This window comes from Bos mutus, chromosome 22, assembly GCF_027580195.1.
Source record: "Bos mutus isolate GX-2022 chromosome 22, NWIPB_WYAK_1.1, whole genome shotgun sequence".
Classification (NCBI taxonomy): domain Eukaryota; kingdom Metazoa; phylum Chordata; class Mammalia; order Artiodactyla; family Bovidae; genus Bos; species Bos mutus.
The window spans coordinates 48,572,904-48,591,794 of NC_091638.1; the positions used below are offsets into that span (position 1 = coordinate 48,572,904).

The 18,891-nt window shown below is 47.1% G+C and overlaps 3 protein-coding genes across 4 annotated transcripts in view; 2 read left to right on the forward strand and 1 right to left on the reverse strand.

The window, feature by feature from the left end:
- PBRM1 (polybromo 1) overlaps positions 1-6,436 on the forward strand; it is a 106,935-nt gene extending 100,499 nt beyond the window's left edge. The window contains 3 exon segments of the mRNA XM_070360176.1: positions 1,390-1,460; positions 1,575-1,791; positions 3,590-6,436. Coding sequence (XP_070216277.1) covers positions 1,390-1,460; positions 1,575-1,791; positions 3,590-3,762 — 461 coding nt within the window. The 3' untranslated portion in view covers positions 3,763-6,436.
- A 3,395-nt stretch (positions 6,437-9,831) lies between these two features.
- Positions 9,832-13,136, reverse strand: UQCC5 (ubiquinol-cytochrome c reductase complex assembly factor 5). The gene is made up of 2 exons (XM_005898092.3): positions 12,716-13,136; positions 9,832-10,022 (listed from the first exon to the last, which is right to left on the reverse strand). Exons 1-2 carry the CDS (start codon positions 12,873-12,875, stop codon positions 9,931-9,933), a joined length of 252 nt encoding a protein of 83 aa, XP_005898154.1. The 5' UTR covers positions 12,876-13,136; the 3' UTR covers positions 9,832-9,930.
- A 1,880-nt stretch (positions 13,137-15,016) lies between these two features.
- The window catches only part of NT5DC2 (5'-nucleotidase domain containing 2), a 42,731-nt gene continuing 38,856 nt past the window's right edge, over positions 15,017-18,891 (forward strand). Inside the window, exon 1 of one of the 2 annotated variants that reach the window (XM_070358871.1) lies at positions 15,017-15,327. In XM_070358871.1, the coding sequence (XP_070214972.1) occupies positions 15,093-15,327 (235 nt within the window). In that variant the 5' untranslated portion in view covers positions 15,017-15,092. The remainder of the gene's footprint in view (positions 15,328-18,891) is intronic. The other variant, XM_070358870.1, reaches the window with a different exon arrangement.

Genomic DNA, 18,891 nt, shown 5'->3' on the forward strand with positions numbered 1-18,891 from the left:
GCATGGCATTTGTAACCAGGAAGCAAAGGGGGTTGGTTGCTGATTTGTTTGTGCTGCCCTGCAAAGATTGATACAGACAGCTCAGGGAGCCCCCAGTGTTGTGAAATATAAAGTGCGTGAGTGTCCTGGCGGGCCTGGGGGGCAGAGGTTAATAATATGTTGCTGGAATAGCAACTTACCCACTGCATCCTCTTCATTCACTCACAAATAATCGCTAGGATCCTACTCTTATGATCCAGGTACCCTTCTGGGCCCTTGGAATATCAAAATCCCTGCTTTGTAAACAGAAAGTTTGTTTTCACTTACTATTTTCTCTTTAACAGATGTGTAATACTTCTTGATATTTAGCAATTCTGAACCTTAGTGAGTCAGTTCTGCCTGGTCAAAATACACCATTTTGAATCCAGAGAAACTATAGAATGCAAAGCTAGCTCTTATTCATCCTTCTCTGCAGCTAGCTGGACTTGTTTAAGGTTTAAACATCATCTCACCAGGGTTTTGATTGTATTAATAGTTGGTTGGTTTTTAGCGAACTGGGTCTCTTGCCTGTTTCTCTGTTTTCATGAGACTAGAAAATGGATGATCCTGAGATTAAAATAGCCCCAGATGCTAAATTTAGGATATCACATTATTATCAACCAGGACGTATGAGACAGAAATTGCTTGTGAGGAGTCACCAGAAGTTTATACAAAGACCAAATGTAGTGAGACCATGGAATCTTTCTCTTTCCCTTTGTCATTTTGCATTTGAGGTGATAGCACCAAGGGCTGCCCTGCTTCCAGATGATCCCTTTTCAAAGTGCCGCTCTCTCAGAGGGCAGTGTCCCCTCTCTGCCAACATCAGTGACTCCAGTCAGAACCAGAGTGCTGATAGCCTGTGAGGGGACAGCAGGAATGTGTCTCCAGCCTCCACAAAGGTCATTGAAGTGTGTACTTGCACAGCCTCTTCCCTTAGGCCCCTGCTGTCCCAACACACTGCATACAGCTGAGCCTGGTTGCAGTGCTCTTACTGCCGAAATTAAACACAGGCTTCAGGTGCTGGAAACTGTTGTTGAAAGATAAAGGCCTTGAAAATAGAGTTGCATTCTGACTATAGCTTACCTAGGGAAATATTAGAATTCTCTGCAGAGTTCAAATTATTTCTCAGCCATGAGTAATTAATGTACATCTGACAAACTCTCCTAGCTTTGTATTTAGAGTACCTAGAAAACAAAAGAACATGAATTTTCTATATGATGCTACATCCTGTTTTGGGTGCTTAGGGTTCCTGTCCACAAAGACTCAGGGCAGTGATCATAGGTTTGCATTTTAAATGACATTTCTTATCAGACAGTTTTTCAGTCTTCTCATCCCAGAACCTCTAATTGTGCCTGTAATTCTGAATTATAGGTGTGATGAACCAAGGAGTGGCCCCTATGGTAGGGACTCCAGCGCCAGGTGGAAGTCCGTATGGACAGCAGGTGAGCCTCCAAATTGGATCTTCTAGGACTCAACAGAATTCAAGTTACCCTTTCTTTCTCAGAGCATGGGCTGAGTATTTTTTCCCCCCTGACCCTTTATCTGTGCTCTTTCAGGTAGGTGTTCTGGGGCCTCCAGGGCAGCAGGCACCACCTCCATATCCTGGCCCACATCCTGCTGGCCCCCCTGTCATACAGCAGCCAACAACACCCATGTTTGTGGCTCCCCCACCGAAGACCCAACGGCTTCTCCACTCAGAGGCCTACCTAAAATACATTGAAGGACTCAGTGCTGAGTCCAACAGCATTAGCAAGTGGGACCAGACTCTGGCAGGTAAGGAGAGGTCTTTCTGAAGAAGCTTTTTCAAAATCTGTGCTTTATCAAAGTCCTCTTGCTGCTGTTGACATATTATAGGATAAGTATCCATTGTTCTTATATAGGCATACCTTGTTTTATTGCACTTTGCCTTATTACACTTCTCAGATACCGGTTTTTTTTTACAAATTGAAAGTTTGTGGCACCCCCATGAGCAAGTCTCTCACCACCATTTTTACAATAGCATGTGGCCACTTCATGTTTCTGTTAACATTTTGGTAATTTCCACAATAGTTTCAACTTTTTCATTATTTTTATAATTGTTATGGTGAATCTGTGATCAACAATCTTTGACATTACCATTATAAAATGATTACAGCCTGCTGAGGGCTCAGATGATGGCTGATAGTTTTTAGCAATGTAGTCTTTTAAAATTAAGGTACCTGTGTTGCTTTTTAGACCTGACGCTATATAACACACTTAATAGGCTACGGTATAGTATAAATGGAGCTTTTACTGCACTTGGGAAACAGTTTAATGCGATTTGCTTTATTGTGATCTGGAACCAAACCTGAGGAAGGCCTTTTTAAGTAAAATATATATTTAGCTGAAGCATTTTGCAGTTTTGTATATTGATATCATATACTGAAATTTTTTTTTTTTGGCTGAGTTTCAAAGCTTCATTTTATCATAAACATCAATGCTATCTCAATAAGTATATTCTGAATTTTTTCAACTACTTTTCAGGCATTTGGGCATAGCATAGATGTATTTGGGCAAATTAAAAATTATTTCATCTCAAATTTTAAAAAAGATAAAAGTATTATTGGAAGACATGTTTCTAATCTGTCAAGTTACTCATTTAGTTCAGCAGGCTTAACATATTTTCAGTACATACTGAAATAACTTGCCAAGTTTCCAAAGAAATTCAGAAGTTTCCATCCATTCTTCAGGGGCTTCCCGGGTGGCTCAGTGGTAAAGAAATCACCTGCCAATGCAGGAGATGCAGGTTTGAACTCAGGGTCAGGAAGGTCCCCTGAAAAAGGAAATGGTAACCTACTCCAGTATTCTTGCCTGGGAAATTCCATGGACAGAGGAGCCTGGAGGGCTATAATTCATGGAGTCACAAAAGAATGACTTGACGACTAAACATCAACAATTCATCCTTCATTTCTAAGCCAGATTTGATCATTGATTTCTTTTAAGAGTAGTAGTTTTCCCTTTCCTCACATTTACCTTTTTAGGAATTTTTGTTAGTATTGAAGTTATTAAATATCACAAGTGCTTACAACAAAATACTAGTGGTCAGATCTTTTAGCTGTTTGTGCAACTCTTATGTTCCCAGTTCTAGTAATTTTGTTACATTGTGCAGCTCTTGTGAAGTAACTGTTAGAAATTAGAAAATTTCTAAACTGTAAAGCATGAAATGAGACATCCTTGGCTAGGTTGACTCATACCTAAGTAAAATAGTTTTCTAAAAACCAAGATGTCAGAGATTTCCCTGGTGGTCCAGTGGTTAGGAATCCAGGCTTCCACTACAGGGGGCTGGGTTCGATCCCTGGTCAGGTAACTAAGACCCCATGTGCCATGCAAATATGCATGCCAGCATTTTACTGTGTGTGGCAAATAAGTAAAAGAAACTTAAAAAAAAAAAAAAAACAAGATGCCTATAAAACAATATATGAAATTTTCTGGGAAATATTCTGTAGAGTTAATTTCATAATATTTAATAAACAGCAAATGTTTCACATTTCAATAAGTCTGTCAGACCTTAGGACTGATGTTTACATTTCTCTGTCCACACTTCCATTTTCAGCTCGAAGACGTGATGTCCATCTGTCGAAAGAACAGGAGAGCCGCCTTCCCTCTCACTGGCTAAAAAGTAAAGGGGCCCACACCACCATGGCAGATGCCCTATGGCGCCTTCGGGATCTGATGCTCCGAGACACCCTCAACATTCGCCAAGCATACAATCTAGAAAACCTTTAATCACGTCAATTACTTTTCTTTTATAGAAGCATAAAGAGTTTTGTGGAACAGTAGCCATTTTAGTTACTGGGGGTGGGGGGAGATAAAAAGGATGACAATTTTTATTGCATTTTACTGTACATCACAAGGCCATTTTTATATAAGGACACTTTTAATAAGCTATTTCAATTTGTTTTTGTTATATTAAGTTGACTTTATCAAATACACAAAGATTTTTTTTGCATATGTTTCCTTCGTTTAAAACCAGTTTCATAATTGGTTGTATATTTAGACTCGGAGTTTTACCTTTTTACTTGTTGCCATAGAGCTGAAACCACCAGAGGTTTTGTCTTGGCTTGGGGTTTTTGTTTTTCATTTTTTTGGTTGGTATTTTTGTTTGTTTTTTAAATAACAAACAAAATGGAAAAAAAAAACACATACAAAAGAGTTTACAGATTAGTTTAAGTTGACATGAAATGTGAAGTAGGTCCTAGTTTACATCTTAGAGAAGGGGGTGTACTTGTGTCTGTTTCATGTGCCTAAATATCTTCAGCCACTTTTGCAAAAACTGTTTCTTCCAGGTAAAGTAAAAGGTTGTTAGTTACTTGATAGATGTTTGACAGACGTGGCACATTTGCTCTAGTAACTCAGAAATCTGAAGTTAGCTCTGTGCAGTCTTCTGTAACTAGTGCATCTCCCGGACACCCGGAGGGAGAAAGCACTTTTTCTTGCTCTGAGTTAGACATCTGTAGTGTCAGTTACCTTTGCAGAACATGTGCACAACCCTGAATTATGTTTAGTCTTGGCAGGTAAGTTTAAGGGTACTCTTGATCTTTTTATAATGAATTCACAATTTATGCCTATACATGTTAAGACGATTTAAAACTTCAAATCTCTTACACTGAAACAATGGAAGTTCATCTTGAAGAAGGTATTGAGGTGTGCTGGAGGGTGATTTATTAAACATAACACCTAACCTAACTTAGGGAGGGGAGTGCATTAACTGGATATGGGCTGTTTCAGAAGCATAATTGTAAGAGGCTGAATTGCCTGCATAGGCAAATATGTTTTAGTATGCTTTATTTCCTCATCAGATGTGGCTTTTTTTTCTTTTTTCCTCCAAAGTTTCAGGTTGTAATTCTCAACCAGAAGTTTAAGATTTTCTGAAATAATTTTAAAATGTAGCTTGTGCTTTTGAATTTCAGAAGGGACTCATAATTTCAGAAAATGCTCACTAAAAAGAATATTATAGATCCCAAACACTTAGGTTTGATGACCCTGTCTCTCTTATATGATCCTGGAAAAAAACAATTGGAGGCAATATATAATGCTCAGACAGGTAGAAAACGTCAAACGTGGAACAGTATTTCAGTCAGCATTTTTGAAGCCTGCGTTGTTGTAGCAAGATGGTTGCCATTGTAGTGAAGCTTCCACTGCTGTTTGTAAATTGAGTGATTCTTCGAGGACACTTTTTTCTTTTAATCTGGTATGAATCAATACCTGGATATTTAATCACTATTCTTACTAAATCATGGGGACAAAAGAGTACAGAATGGAAAAAAGTCTCTTTGTATCTAGATACTTTAAATACAGAAGGTCCTTGTATCTTAATTACTTATAGTCAACCACTGGATCTCAATTTGCATCAAGTATTTTAAATAATTCTGAATTTTAAGAAATGTTTTGCAGTAGTATGTCAGTACCTTATTGTTCAACTGAATCAGATAAATCTTCAGTTCCTGGTTATTTGGGCCATTTCATCATGGACTGTATAATACAATCAGATTATTTTATTTCTAGGCATCCTTGAATTACACCAAAGAACCTGAAATTTAATTTTGGTTAAGTTATTTATTTATTTCATGCACCCATCTTATTTCCCTTTTTAAGGTCTGGAAGAGACTTCTTTTGGGAAGCCTTTAAAAACTCTTCACTGTGGGCTATGTGGGGCAGTAGAAGCCAGAGCACTCCTCCTCCAGGCTCCTTCCCTGTCTAGAGGTGCTGTAGGAACCATAGATCCAGCCAGGGGCTTCCCTAAGGCAGTGCAGAGCCGGGCCAGAGGGCCACGAGGCAGGCCCTAAGGAAGTTTTGTTGTTGTTGTTGTTGTTGTTTTTTAAACTCTATGTATTTATTTTAGAATCATGTCTTTCTGTATATTGACTTGGAGAATATCAGTTAATATTTTAGGATATAAGATTTGAGGTCAGCCATCTTCCAAAAAGAAAAAAAAATGTATGGACTTTAAAAGGTACACGTGAACTATACATTTTTTTTTTTCCGTGAGCTTTAGGAACTGTAGTGATATGGCTTAGAAAGTATAATAGCCTAAATGTTTTCAAAATGTAAGTTCATGTGGAAAAGAATTTTGTTTATGTGGGGGGAAAGACCTATAGGTTTAAAACAGTATGTCAGCTAACTGATTTAAAAGGCCTTGAATTGCTTTGTTTTTTGAACTGCCCTCCTCCTTTTCTTCCTGTGAGGAAGATTAAGAGGGGACTCTTCTTTGTGTAAAATCTCCAAATTGGTGTTGTTGACTTTTGAATTTGAACATTTTCAAACCTGATTAAAACTTGGTTTATTCTAACTTCTGTATCAAAAAAGGTTCAAGTGGTAACTAGTCTTACAATATGTATGTATCATATGTTTGTTCATCTAAAGCTTTTTAATCCAAATAAAAATGGAGTTTGCAAAGTGATTGGGATTAACCAGGTTTGGTTGTTCTGTTAAAGCTTGTGTCAGACAGATGTTTAGTTTCAAGCAGGTTTAATTCCTGCAAACCTTGATTTTATGCTGACAGGGGTATGGCTGCCAATTTAAAGGAAAAGCGCTCCTCAGGTACAGGCAAAAGTCAGTGTCCCGACCCTGGTCCAGGGCTCAGGCTGCATTAACACAGAAGCCAAGTATAATCAGGCTACAGCCTGATGTGCCCATGTCACACCTCTCAGACTGACAGTCAGGGATTCCTAACATGTCCTCAGCAAAGGTTGAAGTTAAAGTCGCAGAGGGAGTTGTTACTGATGGTGGAAGGTAAGGCAGCATGTCCTGTATCATAAATCACTGTAACCCATTTCAAGTAGATGTGTGGCCAGAGGAGACTAATGGCCTGGAAATACTTTTATCATGCTTATAAGCTCCTAGAAAATGGCCACACTTTTAACAGAAAGTGTTGGTAAAGTCAACCAACTGTTTTCCTCTAATATCACTTTGCAAATCCCTGTGGTTCTGTTCTCCTAAGAGTTTAGGACTGTCCTGCCATCTGTGGTCATGAACATACTGTGAAGGATGGTTGATGTATAGTTAAACATTCCAGCTACATACTCTGAGCAAGACTGCTAAGTATTACTCAATTCCCTCTTCATTCAGAAGTCTGCTAGGTCAGCTGAATGAAAGTTCAGACCTGAACAAATTATCTATTCCCCAAATAGATGTAGAATGCACATCTTGTGGATTGCACATAAATGTGTGAAGACTAAAGCACACACATACTTTATTAGGAGAGAAATTGTTTTGGAAAACACCGTGGTCCAAGTGTATTTTCTTTTTTTAAAAAAGAAAAGTAACTCAGTGTGAAAAATCCAAACTTCTAAAAACAGATTAATTGAATTGCTATAACTTCAGAGATCCAGGCAAGATTTCCAAAATGGGACTGCTAGATGAACACAGAGAGCCCTCCATTATTGAGTATTTACTCTGTGCCTGGGTCCTTTCCCTATCCATTCAGATGATAAAGTGAAGTTCCAAAGCCCAGGTAGTTCCCCCAGCACCCCAGTGGACATCGACTTCTAGCTTTTGTTATCCTAAAGTATCCTGGTTTTTAAATGTAAGTTCTTTGTGGGTGTAGTTCACAGTAGGGGGCACTGCACTTCTGTAAGCTGCTTATAAGAGCATTGCTCTTTAAACTATTACAGCTCCCTTAAATAACCCTAGTGTCTGATAAGTGCATAGTCATATTCCTTTAGTAGAAGGCTTAAAAAAATTGAGGCAAAGGTAAAAGCCTCCACAATGGTTTAACAAAAATTAGTTCTGTACCATCCAAATTAATGTGCTTTGAAAGTATCTTCAATTTAATACAGTAATTGCTTTGCTAGTCTACTTCCCTTGATGTCAGACATTGTTGTGTCATCGTCAAAGGTTTGTTGTCTTAAATCAGCACTCCAGTACTTGTATTTTAAAAAGATGATGAGGAAAACTCTAGGGAAGTTAGGCACAAATTTCAGACTGGAGATTGTTTCTGGGATGGAAGCGGGAAGGAAACCACAGCAGACACAGAAGGTAGCTGATGGTTTTACTAGCATTTACAACTTCTCTTTGTAAAAGGTATATATGCTACATATTTATGTATGTACAAAGTATTAAACTTCTAAAACTGGGGCCCGGTGGAAAAATGGAGTTAGGCCACAATTTAAATGTATTGTGCAATAATCTAGTCATTAAAATAACCGTGAGGTTTAAGGTCACCAGGAACTCTTGTGACAAAAGTGCAAGTGAAGACTACCTTCCTCCCCCAGGTGCTATTGGTCATCACTGGTCTTCATAGTCAAGCCACGTCTGAGCAGTGGCTCAGTAGTACTTTAATGAGGTGAGTGGTGAGTGGCTCTTTATTTATACTAAATTGGTTCTAACATAAATGAACTGACTTAAATCCCTTCAGTTCAGTTCAGTCGCTCAGTCGTGTCCGACTCTGCGACCCCATGAACTGCAGCACGCCAGGCCTCCCTGTCCATCACCAACTCCTGGAGTTCACCCAAACCCATGTCCATTGAGTCAGTGATGCCATCCAACCATCTCATTCTCTGTCGTCCCCTTCTCTTCCTGCCTTCAGTGTTTCCCAGCATCAGGATCTTTTCAAATGAGTCAGCTCTTCACATCAGGTGGCCGAAGTATTGGAGTTTCAGCTTCAGCATCAGTCCTTCCAATGAATATTCAGGACTGATTTCCTTTAGGATGGACTGGTTGGATCTCCTTGCAGTCCAAGGGACTCTCAAGAGTCTTCTCCAACACCACAGTTCAAAAGCATCAATTCTTTGGCGCTCAGCTTTCTTTATAGTCCAACTCTCACATCCATACATGACCACTGGAAAAACCATAGCATTGACTAGATGGACCTTTGGTGACAAAGTAATGTCTCTGCTTTTCAATATGCTATCTAGGTTGGTCATAACTTTCCTTCCAAGGAGTAAGCGTCTTTTAATTTCATGACTGCAATCACCATCTGCAGTGATCTTGGAACCCAGAAAAATAAAGTCAGCCACTGTTTCCCCATCTATTTCCCATGAAGTGATGGGCCCGGATGCCATGATCTTAGTTTTCAGTGTATTTGTGGCAGAGATCTGTAACTTGATAATACCTGTGGCCTTAAGCATCAGCTTCTTTATTCATGAGTGAATAGGTAGAAATGATTTTGCAACTTAGTCTTCTTTAATATGTAGATATTTTTTTGTTTGAAAAGATGTTGGATGTGGTTATCCAAGCCTAGAAAGATGCCTTTGCTTTTCTACCACCTGATCCAAACTTTTTCTGGGTTAGATTGCAAACTCTCCCTATAGCCTGAGCCTCTGATTTAACTCAAGTCTGTGGTTGCTCAGTGCTGTGAAGATTCACTTTTTTGGGGAAGGAGCAGTGTCTTCAGCAGCTGGATGAAGGCAGCATCTTCCTCACAGAGGGTAGTGAAGCCTATGGTTCCCAGTCCTCACAGAGGTCCAGCCCTTGATATTAGTGGAGTCAAACAAGGGAAGGGGTTGTTGGTGTTCATAACAATGTAAGGTGTGTTTGCATTCTAGGAAAATGTTCACCAATTGGTAGCTGGCAGAAATGCAGTCTGCATAGTCATCCTCGTTTAAATGACCCTGCAGTAGAGACCTTACTTTCATTCATATTAAATTTGAGTTCAGCAAAAAATTAACTTAGGTTATCCCTGGTTACCTAAAACAAAGGACTTCACAATTTAGGGTACACTGAAAAGCATCCTGATTCATCCTTGAATTGTTTAAGAAATGTTTCACAAACTAGAGTCCGTTGTTTCAGTAGGAAATAATTTTCCCACAAGTGCTGTGCATCAGTGATTTGGGAAGTATTCAAGCAGGGACAGGAAAAGTATAAAAATTGTTTATAAAGGCAATTCTGTGTAAGAACAAGAGACCTGAAAAATACATTTTAAAAGGAGTTGAAAGCAGTAGTGAAGTTTGATATTTACTTTATTGACTGCTGAAGTTCAGTCTCTGATGCATCTTGCAGCCTTCTCTGATACTGTCTTTCTGAGGCTTTTCTGCGGTAGACGTCATCTGTATCAAACAAAGATTTGATTTAGATTTTTTAAGAAACTATGGAATTAAAAATACATATCAGAGTAATTTAACCAGTAGTCTAGATCTATCACCTGAATCTCAACAATAATGTTTAATGCCAAAATCAACTTAAAACACGATTTAAATGAGGACTATGTTAAAGTTCTCAATAGCAGGGTCAGAGTCAGCATCCTCAAAGATAGGGTCAGGTCACAGCACAGCTCTTAGCAATTTCACTTCTCTCTGAAATCATCTGTCTTAACTGTCCTCTCTCAGGCACTTCCAACCCTACAGCTCTCTGCTGCTCTCTCTGTCACACCCAGGAACTCAGGGCAGGGAGGTGAGGGCAGTCTCCTTGTTCTTGGCTGCTGCTTCTCCACCCTCTTCCTCCCGGGGCCTTGCCATTTGCCACTGCCTTCCCTGGCATCTGCCGTCCGTCACTACCCTTCAGTCTCTGAAAATGCTGGCATTTAGCTCAGATTCCTTGACCCTGTCCTGTGCCATCTTCCCAGTTGACACCATCCCCAACAGATAAGAAGCAACAGCCCCCTTCATCATCCTGACTTCTCAACTTTTGCCATCTTGCAAGTTTCCTCTGAAGTAATAAATTCCTTCTGTTCTGACCACAACCTCTACTCCCTTTCTACCAGCCTTTCTGTCCTTGGATCTTTACCAACTTCCTCAGCTCCTTGTTCTCTCTTACTGCCCAAACCAGCTGAAATTCCCTCTTACTAGTACCAGCTTCTTGACACACCTTCAAAACCCCAACTACAGATTGATGCAACTTCCTTCCTTCTCCATGCCTCACTCTGCTTGCTACGCACTGTGGGTGTTGGACCTAAGTGGGTCCACTATGATGCCTGACAATCCTGTTGCTTCAGCCATGGCCCTGACCCTACTCCGCTCACCCCAAATGGCCATGAACTCTTTCTGCACAGAGAGAAAAGTCGTCAGTAAAGAACTCTTCCCACTGACTTCCAAGGGCTACTCGGCCTTGCTCAGATCCCATCCTCTCCCTTCTCAAGGGCCAGGGTATATCCAGCCTCCCTCCACCTGCTCTGTCCTGATCAGTATTTGCATATCTTCAAGTCTCCTGGTAGAGGAGAGAAAACTTACATCCCACCCACTTAGTTGAACTTCCTAAACTGCCTGTCTTCTACGATAAAAGACCCTTCTTGTTTCCCTCCTTGCCTCTCTGGCCACTCTCAGTCACCCTTAAAATGCTGGGGCTTAAGCTCTAACTTTCATCACAATCTGCATGTGAGTGACCCACTAACCTAGATCTAAGGCCTAGATGTGCCTTCTATCTATATAACCATCTCCCCCTCAGCACAGGCAAAATGGAGCCCAGGACTGTTCTGCTTATGTTCCCCCCTGCCCCAGCTGCCCCACCAGAAGCCTCCACTCATCTGAGTCTACTCAAACACCACGGCCTTGTCAGTACTGCCTCTGGAGTGTCAACTCTAGCCACTTCTTAGCATCTCATCCTAGTCTAGACCACCATCCCAAACCTGGACAACCATACGCCTACGTCTTCCTGCCAGTGTGCTTTCCACAAAAAGTCATTCACCACATATGTTCACCTCCTGCTGCTTGAAACTCTTCAGTCCTTTGGGATACAGTCTTGGTTCTCTGGTCCCTTTGTGGCCCCTCCAGGCACCTTTTAAACCACACCATCCCTCACGCTGCTCACCTGTTTCAGTCCCTCAAACACAGCATACTTGCACACCAAGGCCCCCAAGTTTGCTCTTACCACTGGCAGAAGACACTTGCAACACCACCAATGTTTCCCTCATCTGGCTGACAATCTTTGGGCCCCCCTGACATGGTCACTCCTCCAGGCAGCCTTCCCTGCACCACCTAGTACAATTCAGGTGCCCCACCCAGGAATCCCATGTTCCCTCCACTTTCCCCTCACAAGTAATCACACTTAATAGTAACTGATCTGTCTCTCCCATTGGTGTTCTTCTGGGGTGGGGAGCCCTCTGCCTTATTCTGTCTTCTAAGTGGTGGTTATTAAATATTAATGAATGGATGAACAGAAGAATTAAGTATCTTTAGAAACCGCTAATTTATTTTTTAGAAGAGGGTTGGCAGTTCACAAGTGATCGTGTTTCTGGAGAGGGAGAAAGCAGAAAGGGCCTAGGAGTTAGAGAAGTCTTTCTGGAAGAGGAACTAGCCTATACAGAGCTAGTGCTCAGCAAAGCAATGCCAGGCACTCTGTTTACAGTGCTTGCCCTTGGTACCCATGACTCTGGCCTGTAAGGACAGTGGTATTTAAGCGGGGCAGACCAGCTCTCCCTAGGGTTTGGACGTGCCAATTAGGAGCTTACACATATCCTTCTATCCCGCTTCTAGATGCTGTGGGCAAGTCTATTCCTTAGGCCCAGTGTCACTGGCAGGCTTGAAAGGACAGCGTCCAGAATGCAGTCGCGTGCCCTCCCATCTAAGTGCAGGGAAGGTCTCAAGGTTGGACACCAATGTATCTTTGTCGCCCCGCTTGTAGGAGAGCCCAGGCGGAAGTCCACGCCCCAATGAGGGAGACAGTACTCGCCCTTCTGCAGGATAAAAGCAGCTCAGCGCTGAGCGGAATGAGAGGTCTGCAACCTAACAATATTCCCAGCAAAATGGTTCCTTTGCCGCCTCCTGCTTGCTTGAAAAGAAACGGAGGCTGCTGCACCCCCACTTACAAAAGGTCTCCTGGCCCACGCGCACTTTAATCATGATCCACTCCATTGTTCCTCCGAGGACAAAAAAGAAGGGCAGGAACCTGTAGACGCCGAATCGCTGCTTCCCGGGCATCCGCTGCAGAACCCGCCTCACCTGGGCCCGGGAAAACATGCCGGACATAGGAGGTCGTTGGAGGAGGGTAAGGCGGAACAAAGGCTGGAGCGCCCGGAAGAAACCAAAGCGGCCCTGCCCGTCCTTGCTGAGTCCGACGGCCAGGTTGCCTTGCAATCCAAGTCTTGCACCGCCTCCACAGTGGTCAACAGTGGAGCCCGAAGAGGGTAAGGAGCTGGGCGCTGAGCCCCGGACCCAGAACCTGGGCCGCCTCCACCAAGGGTGAGACGGGACTCGCGGGTCCGCCAATCAGAATGTGACGGAGTGCGCATGCTCGGTGAAGCCGAGCCCAGCAGGCGCAGATACTCCTGCTCTTGGAGGCAGGGCGGGCCGAGGGGCGGGACCTCCCACGTGGCGTCGGCCTGGCCCCGCCCCCTGCCCTCCCTTGTTCAAGCTGGTACTCAGAGTTGGCGGCCGCGCCCCCTACTCTGCCACCGCCATCTTTTCTCTTAAAGTCCTAAGAGAAGTGATGACGCTCACTGATGTACTACTAAACGTGTACTGCACCATGCTCTAAAATACAGTCACGCAACGCCTTGCATTTACTTCGTGATCGTAACTGATGCCTAGACTTCTAAAAATAACAGGATTTGAGATGCACTGTTGAAAGCTGAACTTTAGCACGACAAAAGTCTAAGTAAGCATCTTGTGGCAAACAACTATAACATTAATAAAAACTATCCTGTACGGGGCACTTACCGTTATTCCCAGACTACTAGACAATCTAAGAACATCAAATGAAAACTTAGAATCAGTAAGAGAGTTTAGTATTATAGACACAATATATAAAAACAGGCTGGAAAAGAGAGATCAAGCAGCAACTCTAGAAGGTAGCAGGGCCCGCTGCTGAGCTGCCAGGCCCAAGCTGCTGCCTGGATAACCTGCCTTCTCCTGGTGCAAACCCTACTAAACCATGTCCACACACCGGCTTGGTGCCCACTCTGGCTTCTCTTGGTGGCTCTGCGGGCTGCATGCCACAGAGCACCCATCTTCCACCCAGACAAGACTTATAGGTGGCCAAACCCCCAGCACACACCTAGTTCACTGGGGCCCTGGGGTCGGGGGCCGCACCCACCCACCCCACGGGCCCACCTATGGCCTCTATTATCCTGTGCCAGCACTCGTCACATGACTGGCACTGTAGGTCCTCAGTCAACGGGCAGGGAATAGTAGACTGTACACACACCCTTAAAGCCGGCGAGGCCACCGCGGAGAGCACCTCAAGGAAACAGTGTCTAGCTAGCTCTCCACCGACAAGGCCCCAGGTGCAGGGTAGGCCTGCTCAAGGCCCAGGACACGGATATTTGAGGACTCAGATAACGAATCTGAGTGAAATAAACGCGGGTGGAGAGTGCTTCCCAGCAGGAAAGAGTAATTTTGTTGAAAATCCTGTTGATAGTGCTAGAAGAGCATGAGAGGTCCAAGTGGGGAAGCGAGGAGTGGTGCGGGTCGGTGCGGCCATTTGCTGAGGTAGGAACCAGGCGGGCGCAGTCAGCCCTGGCCCTCCACCTCGCTCCACGTTAATAGGGTTCACCTGTGTGGACACAGAGCCCGGAGAACGAAGGGGCTGCTTCAGCGGGCGTCGGCTGCACTGCGGGTCCCCAGGTCTCACCCAGCGTGGGGCTGGCAGCAGGGAGCGCGCGGGAAGAACTCTTTATTCTCTAGGTAAGTGAGTGAAACGGCCTGGCATAGCCAGTCATGGGCGGGAGGCGGGGAACAAGACCCGGGTTTCAGAACTGGGGGAAGCGGCGGAGGATCTGAGGTCTGGAACACAGGGGGTGGAGGAAGGGGCGGGAGGACCCAGTAGCAGAGAGGGAGAAAGAGGACTGGGGGGCCCAGGTAGACCCGCAGCACTCTGGCCCTCTCCTTTCCAAGCCCGGGCCGTCCGGAGCCTCGCGGGGACGGCCGTTCTTAGGTATTCCGACCTCTCGGGAGGAGGACAGAAAGAGCCGCCATGGCCTCAGCAGATTCCGCAGAGGGGCGCAGACTTCTGGACCTCTCGGGAGACTGGGGGAAGGGGCCCGGCAACCCGCCCCGCCCCGCCTCGCCCGGGACCTCCCGCCCCGCCGGGGCCGAGGGGCGCGCCCATTGGCGGACGGGCTCCGCGCGCCGCGCCCATTGGCCGGCCGCCGTGAGGGAGCACGAGGCCACCGTGGCGGGCCCGCAGTCGGAGGGGCGGCGGACTGGCCTGAGGGCCAAGGGCTGCGCGGGCTGCGCGCAGCGGGCATGGCGGGTGCGGGGCTGCGGGCGGCCGCTCGGCGCTGGGTGCCGCGCCGAGATCACGGCGGGCCGCGAGCCGCCTCGTCCTCGCCCTCCTGCCCAGGTTGCGGCCCCCCGGGTCCCGGCGCCCACTGCCCGGGCGCCCCGCGCTCCGCGCCCGCCCCGGCGCCGGCCGGCGGCGCCGCCGAGCCCAGCGCACACCTGTGGGCTCGGTACCAAGACATGCGGAGACTGGTGCACGGTAAGTGAGCCCGAGCGGGAGGAGCGTCGGGGGTGTAGTCCGAGCGGCGGCAAGCTCCAGAGCACCGCTTGCGAGTCGTCCGGGACTCGCCGCTCCTCGGGGGAAGCGCGGTGGTGGGGCTCGCCTGAGCTCCTGAGCCCCAAGGCCCGGCTGCCCTTCGGGAGACTCGGGCGGGTGGTCCTGGGGACGCTTGGAGGCGGGCGGGCGGGCGGGCGCGCGCGAGGTTTGTTCCTCCGCTGGTTCTCAGTAGCTCCGGGGTTCCTGGAGCGGCCGCCGGAAGGCGGGACCCCGCCGTCTTTTCTCAGAGTCCCACCGAAGCGGAAACACCCCCGACCCCTTGTTCTCTTCGGGGCCCTTAGTTGGGGCGGGAGTACTGGGGACAAAGCCAACCAGCCGGCGGCGCTGGACGGAGCGGACTCGGAAGGACTCTCGACCCAAAGATGCTGACTGCACTCTTCGGCCGCCTCTAGAGTCCGGCGGTCTCTGTCTAGGAGGAGAAGGCGTTGTTTGAGAAACAACACCAAGTCGTCCCAGCCCCCTGGAATCCAGAAGAGTTGTTGCTCCCTCGGTCAGGGCACTTTCTCCTCTGTCCTCTCTCCCTCGGCGAAACGGGCAGATGAGGCCCCGGTGAGGCCAGAGGGCGGAGAGGGCTGGAGGTTTGTCCTGGTGTCGGGAGCCCTGCCGCTGCAGCGGACAGATGTCGTTGGCTCCGGGCTCTATCTCTGGCCAGCCGGGTGGCGCTCAGCGAGCCTCTCCCTCGCGGACCCTCGGTGTCCTACGTCGGAAAACAGTCCTGCCGGGGCCCCTGTCTCAGAGTTGTGGCAGTGACTGGGAAAGAGGCCAAGAAGGGACAGGGGAGCTTCCGGAGGAGCCCCCTCCCCCCAGGAGTGACGCGGCTTTTGTTGTCTGAAGGACAAACGTGGTCCTGTCTGGAAGATTCCAAGTAACTGAACCGAGGCTTCCGCTCCAGAAGTGTGGAGACCCGGGAGTGCTGGGTGGACAGGACTCACCTCTTGAGAAGCTGAGGCAGAACAAGACCCCTGAGAAACGGTGGTTTTGAAGTCCTTGGCCTTCTCTGAGGAAGGTCCCTACCTTACTCCTTCCTGGACAGAACACTCCTGGGGTGCTGTGTGCGGAGATGTCTTTGCTCTGCGCCTCGGAGAAGACCTTCTGTACAGCCGCCTGAGAAGCCTGTTTTGTGTGTGTGGCAAAGAGACAGAGGGAGGTCTAGTGGGCTTTAGTTCTCCAGGGCCTACCTGAATCTTCACATCTTCTCATAGACCCCCAAGCTCCTCTTGATGTGATAAGGACAAGGTCATTTCCAAGTTGCCCTGGTGAGTGCCAGGATGAACCAGACTTACACACCTCATTCCTAACTCTCCCTTTCTGGCTGTTTTTTCTGGGGAGCGATTCTGGACATTGAGGCATGCTGATCCTGCTCAGTCACTTATGACTCTTTGTGACCCCATGGACTAGCCCGCCAGGCTCCTCTGTCTATGGGATTTCCCAGGCAAGAATATTGGAGTGGGTTGCCATTCCCTCCTCCAGGGGATCTTCCCAACCCAGGTAGGGATCAAACCCGTGTCTCCTAGTCTCCTGTATTGCAAGTGGTTTCTTTACCGCTGAGCCACCGGGGAAGCCCCAGAGGCATGCTGATGCCTGTGGGCAAAACTTTGTCAGGGAGCCAGGTCCCAGGCAAGCCCCCCCTTCCCCCCTCAACCCTGGCCTCAATGTGGCAACACAGGAAGGCTAGGCCAAGGGGCACAGTGATTGAGACAGGTGGGGTAACCTGAATTTAAATCTCAGCTCCATGGCCTATTGCTAGATGGGTTGGAATAAGTGACTTTATCTCCCTAAACTCTGATTTCTTCATCTGGATGATGGAGGAATAAATGTGACCACCTCATGGAATTGGAGTGGAGACTGAGCAAGGGGAGGCTCTAAGGCAGGGGTCCACAGTCTCCTGGATGTAATGCCTGATGATCTGAGGTGGAGCTGATGTAGTAATAGAAATCAAGTACACAATAGATGTAATGTGCTTGAATCATCTCGAAACCATCCCCTCCACCCCCAACCTGTCCATGAAAAAATTATCCCTGGTGCCAAAAATGTTGAGGATCCAGAAGCAGCAGGAGAATGGCCCCCATGAGTGGGTCTCATGGCTGCCATGGGGAAGAGGTGGCCAGGAAGCTGGGCGCTGTGCAGAGACCAGTGAGCCTGGGGGGCTGGTACAAGGGGAAGCGTGTATCCTCCCCTGTCTCTGCACCACTGCAGCCTTGTGGAAGAAACTGGGACCTTGTGGGCCCCAGACCTATGGTGTTCTCAGTGTAGAAGCTGGGCCTCAGGAGGCTTAGTCTGTGGGCTGCTTCCCCATCCTTCTTTGTTCCTGGGAGGATTGTCCATCCCTGGGAACATCCTCTGGGGCAGAGGTGAAAGCTTGGATTTGGCCAGAAGTCAGTGCCAGCAAGGGGTTGCACTGCCAAGCAGACCTCTCCCCTCCTGGGGAACTACTAGACTTTGAACTGAGAGTCACAGTTGACACCCAGGAACTTGGGACTGTTGGGAAGGGATGTTGCAGAAGCACTTAGCTTCCAAGAGAGCTGCAGGCAGCTGGATCTCCTGTGCACCCAGGTGAGGAGTGTTCCATCTGCACCCACGAGTCTGGAGGGGCTGCTCTGCCGGGCCCCAGGGCCACCAGAGGAACCAGCCTCACCTGTTCCCCCACCCATGCACTGTGCTGGGCTCCAAAGGAAGGGGGATGGGGGTGGAGACCGTGTTCCTTAGGGGCCTCCAAGGTGAATATCTGTTGCATGGCCACAGGCTTCTGCTTCGAACCACAGCTGGTTGTTTCTGAGACCAATTAATTCCCTGGAGGCCTGGGCTGTTTGGGCCTCAGCCATGGGCTAGAGGTCTCAGGAATGGGGCCATCTGGAGGCCCCAAAAGGCACCCTGTGTGTGCACCTAGTCCTGCTTGCCCCCCCCTGGCCCCCTGCAAACCCTGTTTCCTTGAGGGCAATTGAGGACAGGAGGTATGGGCTCCACAGGGGCATTGCCTATTTAATCCTACATTTGTCGAGGGTCCAGGCAAGAATGCTGCCCAGAGCATGTTCTGTGGGACCCTCCTATTTATTCTGCAGTTTGATACAATTTTTATTTCCCCTTTAGAGACAAGGAAACTGAGGCCCAAACGGTAAGGTGAGGTGATTTTCCTGAGGTCACAAACCAGAGAGAGAGGGCTTGGTTTTCTCTCTGACCTCAAAGCCCGTGCCCTTTCCTCATCCACCTCCCCCAGTGCACAGATGGGGAAACTAAGGCAAACAAGTCCAGGACTCCTCAGCCCCCTGGGAGTAGCCAGGGCATTGGGTGGCTATTATTGTGTCCTCAGAGGGGAACAGCCTGGTCAGTGGCCCAGAACCCATCACACACGTCCCCCTGTCGTCATTAGCAATGATCTGTGGCTTGAGGTGATGCTGAAAATTCAGCCTCTGTGCACTGGTGCCAAATCAAATCTCGGAGACAGTTCTGGGTGAAGCAGAAAAGATTAGCCTTGTTGCTTTGCCAGGC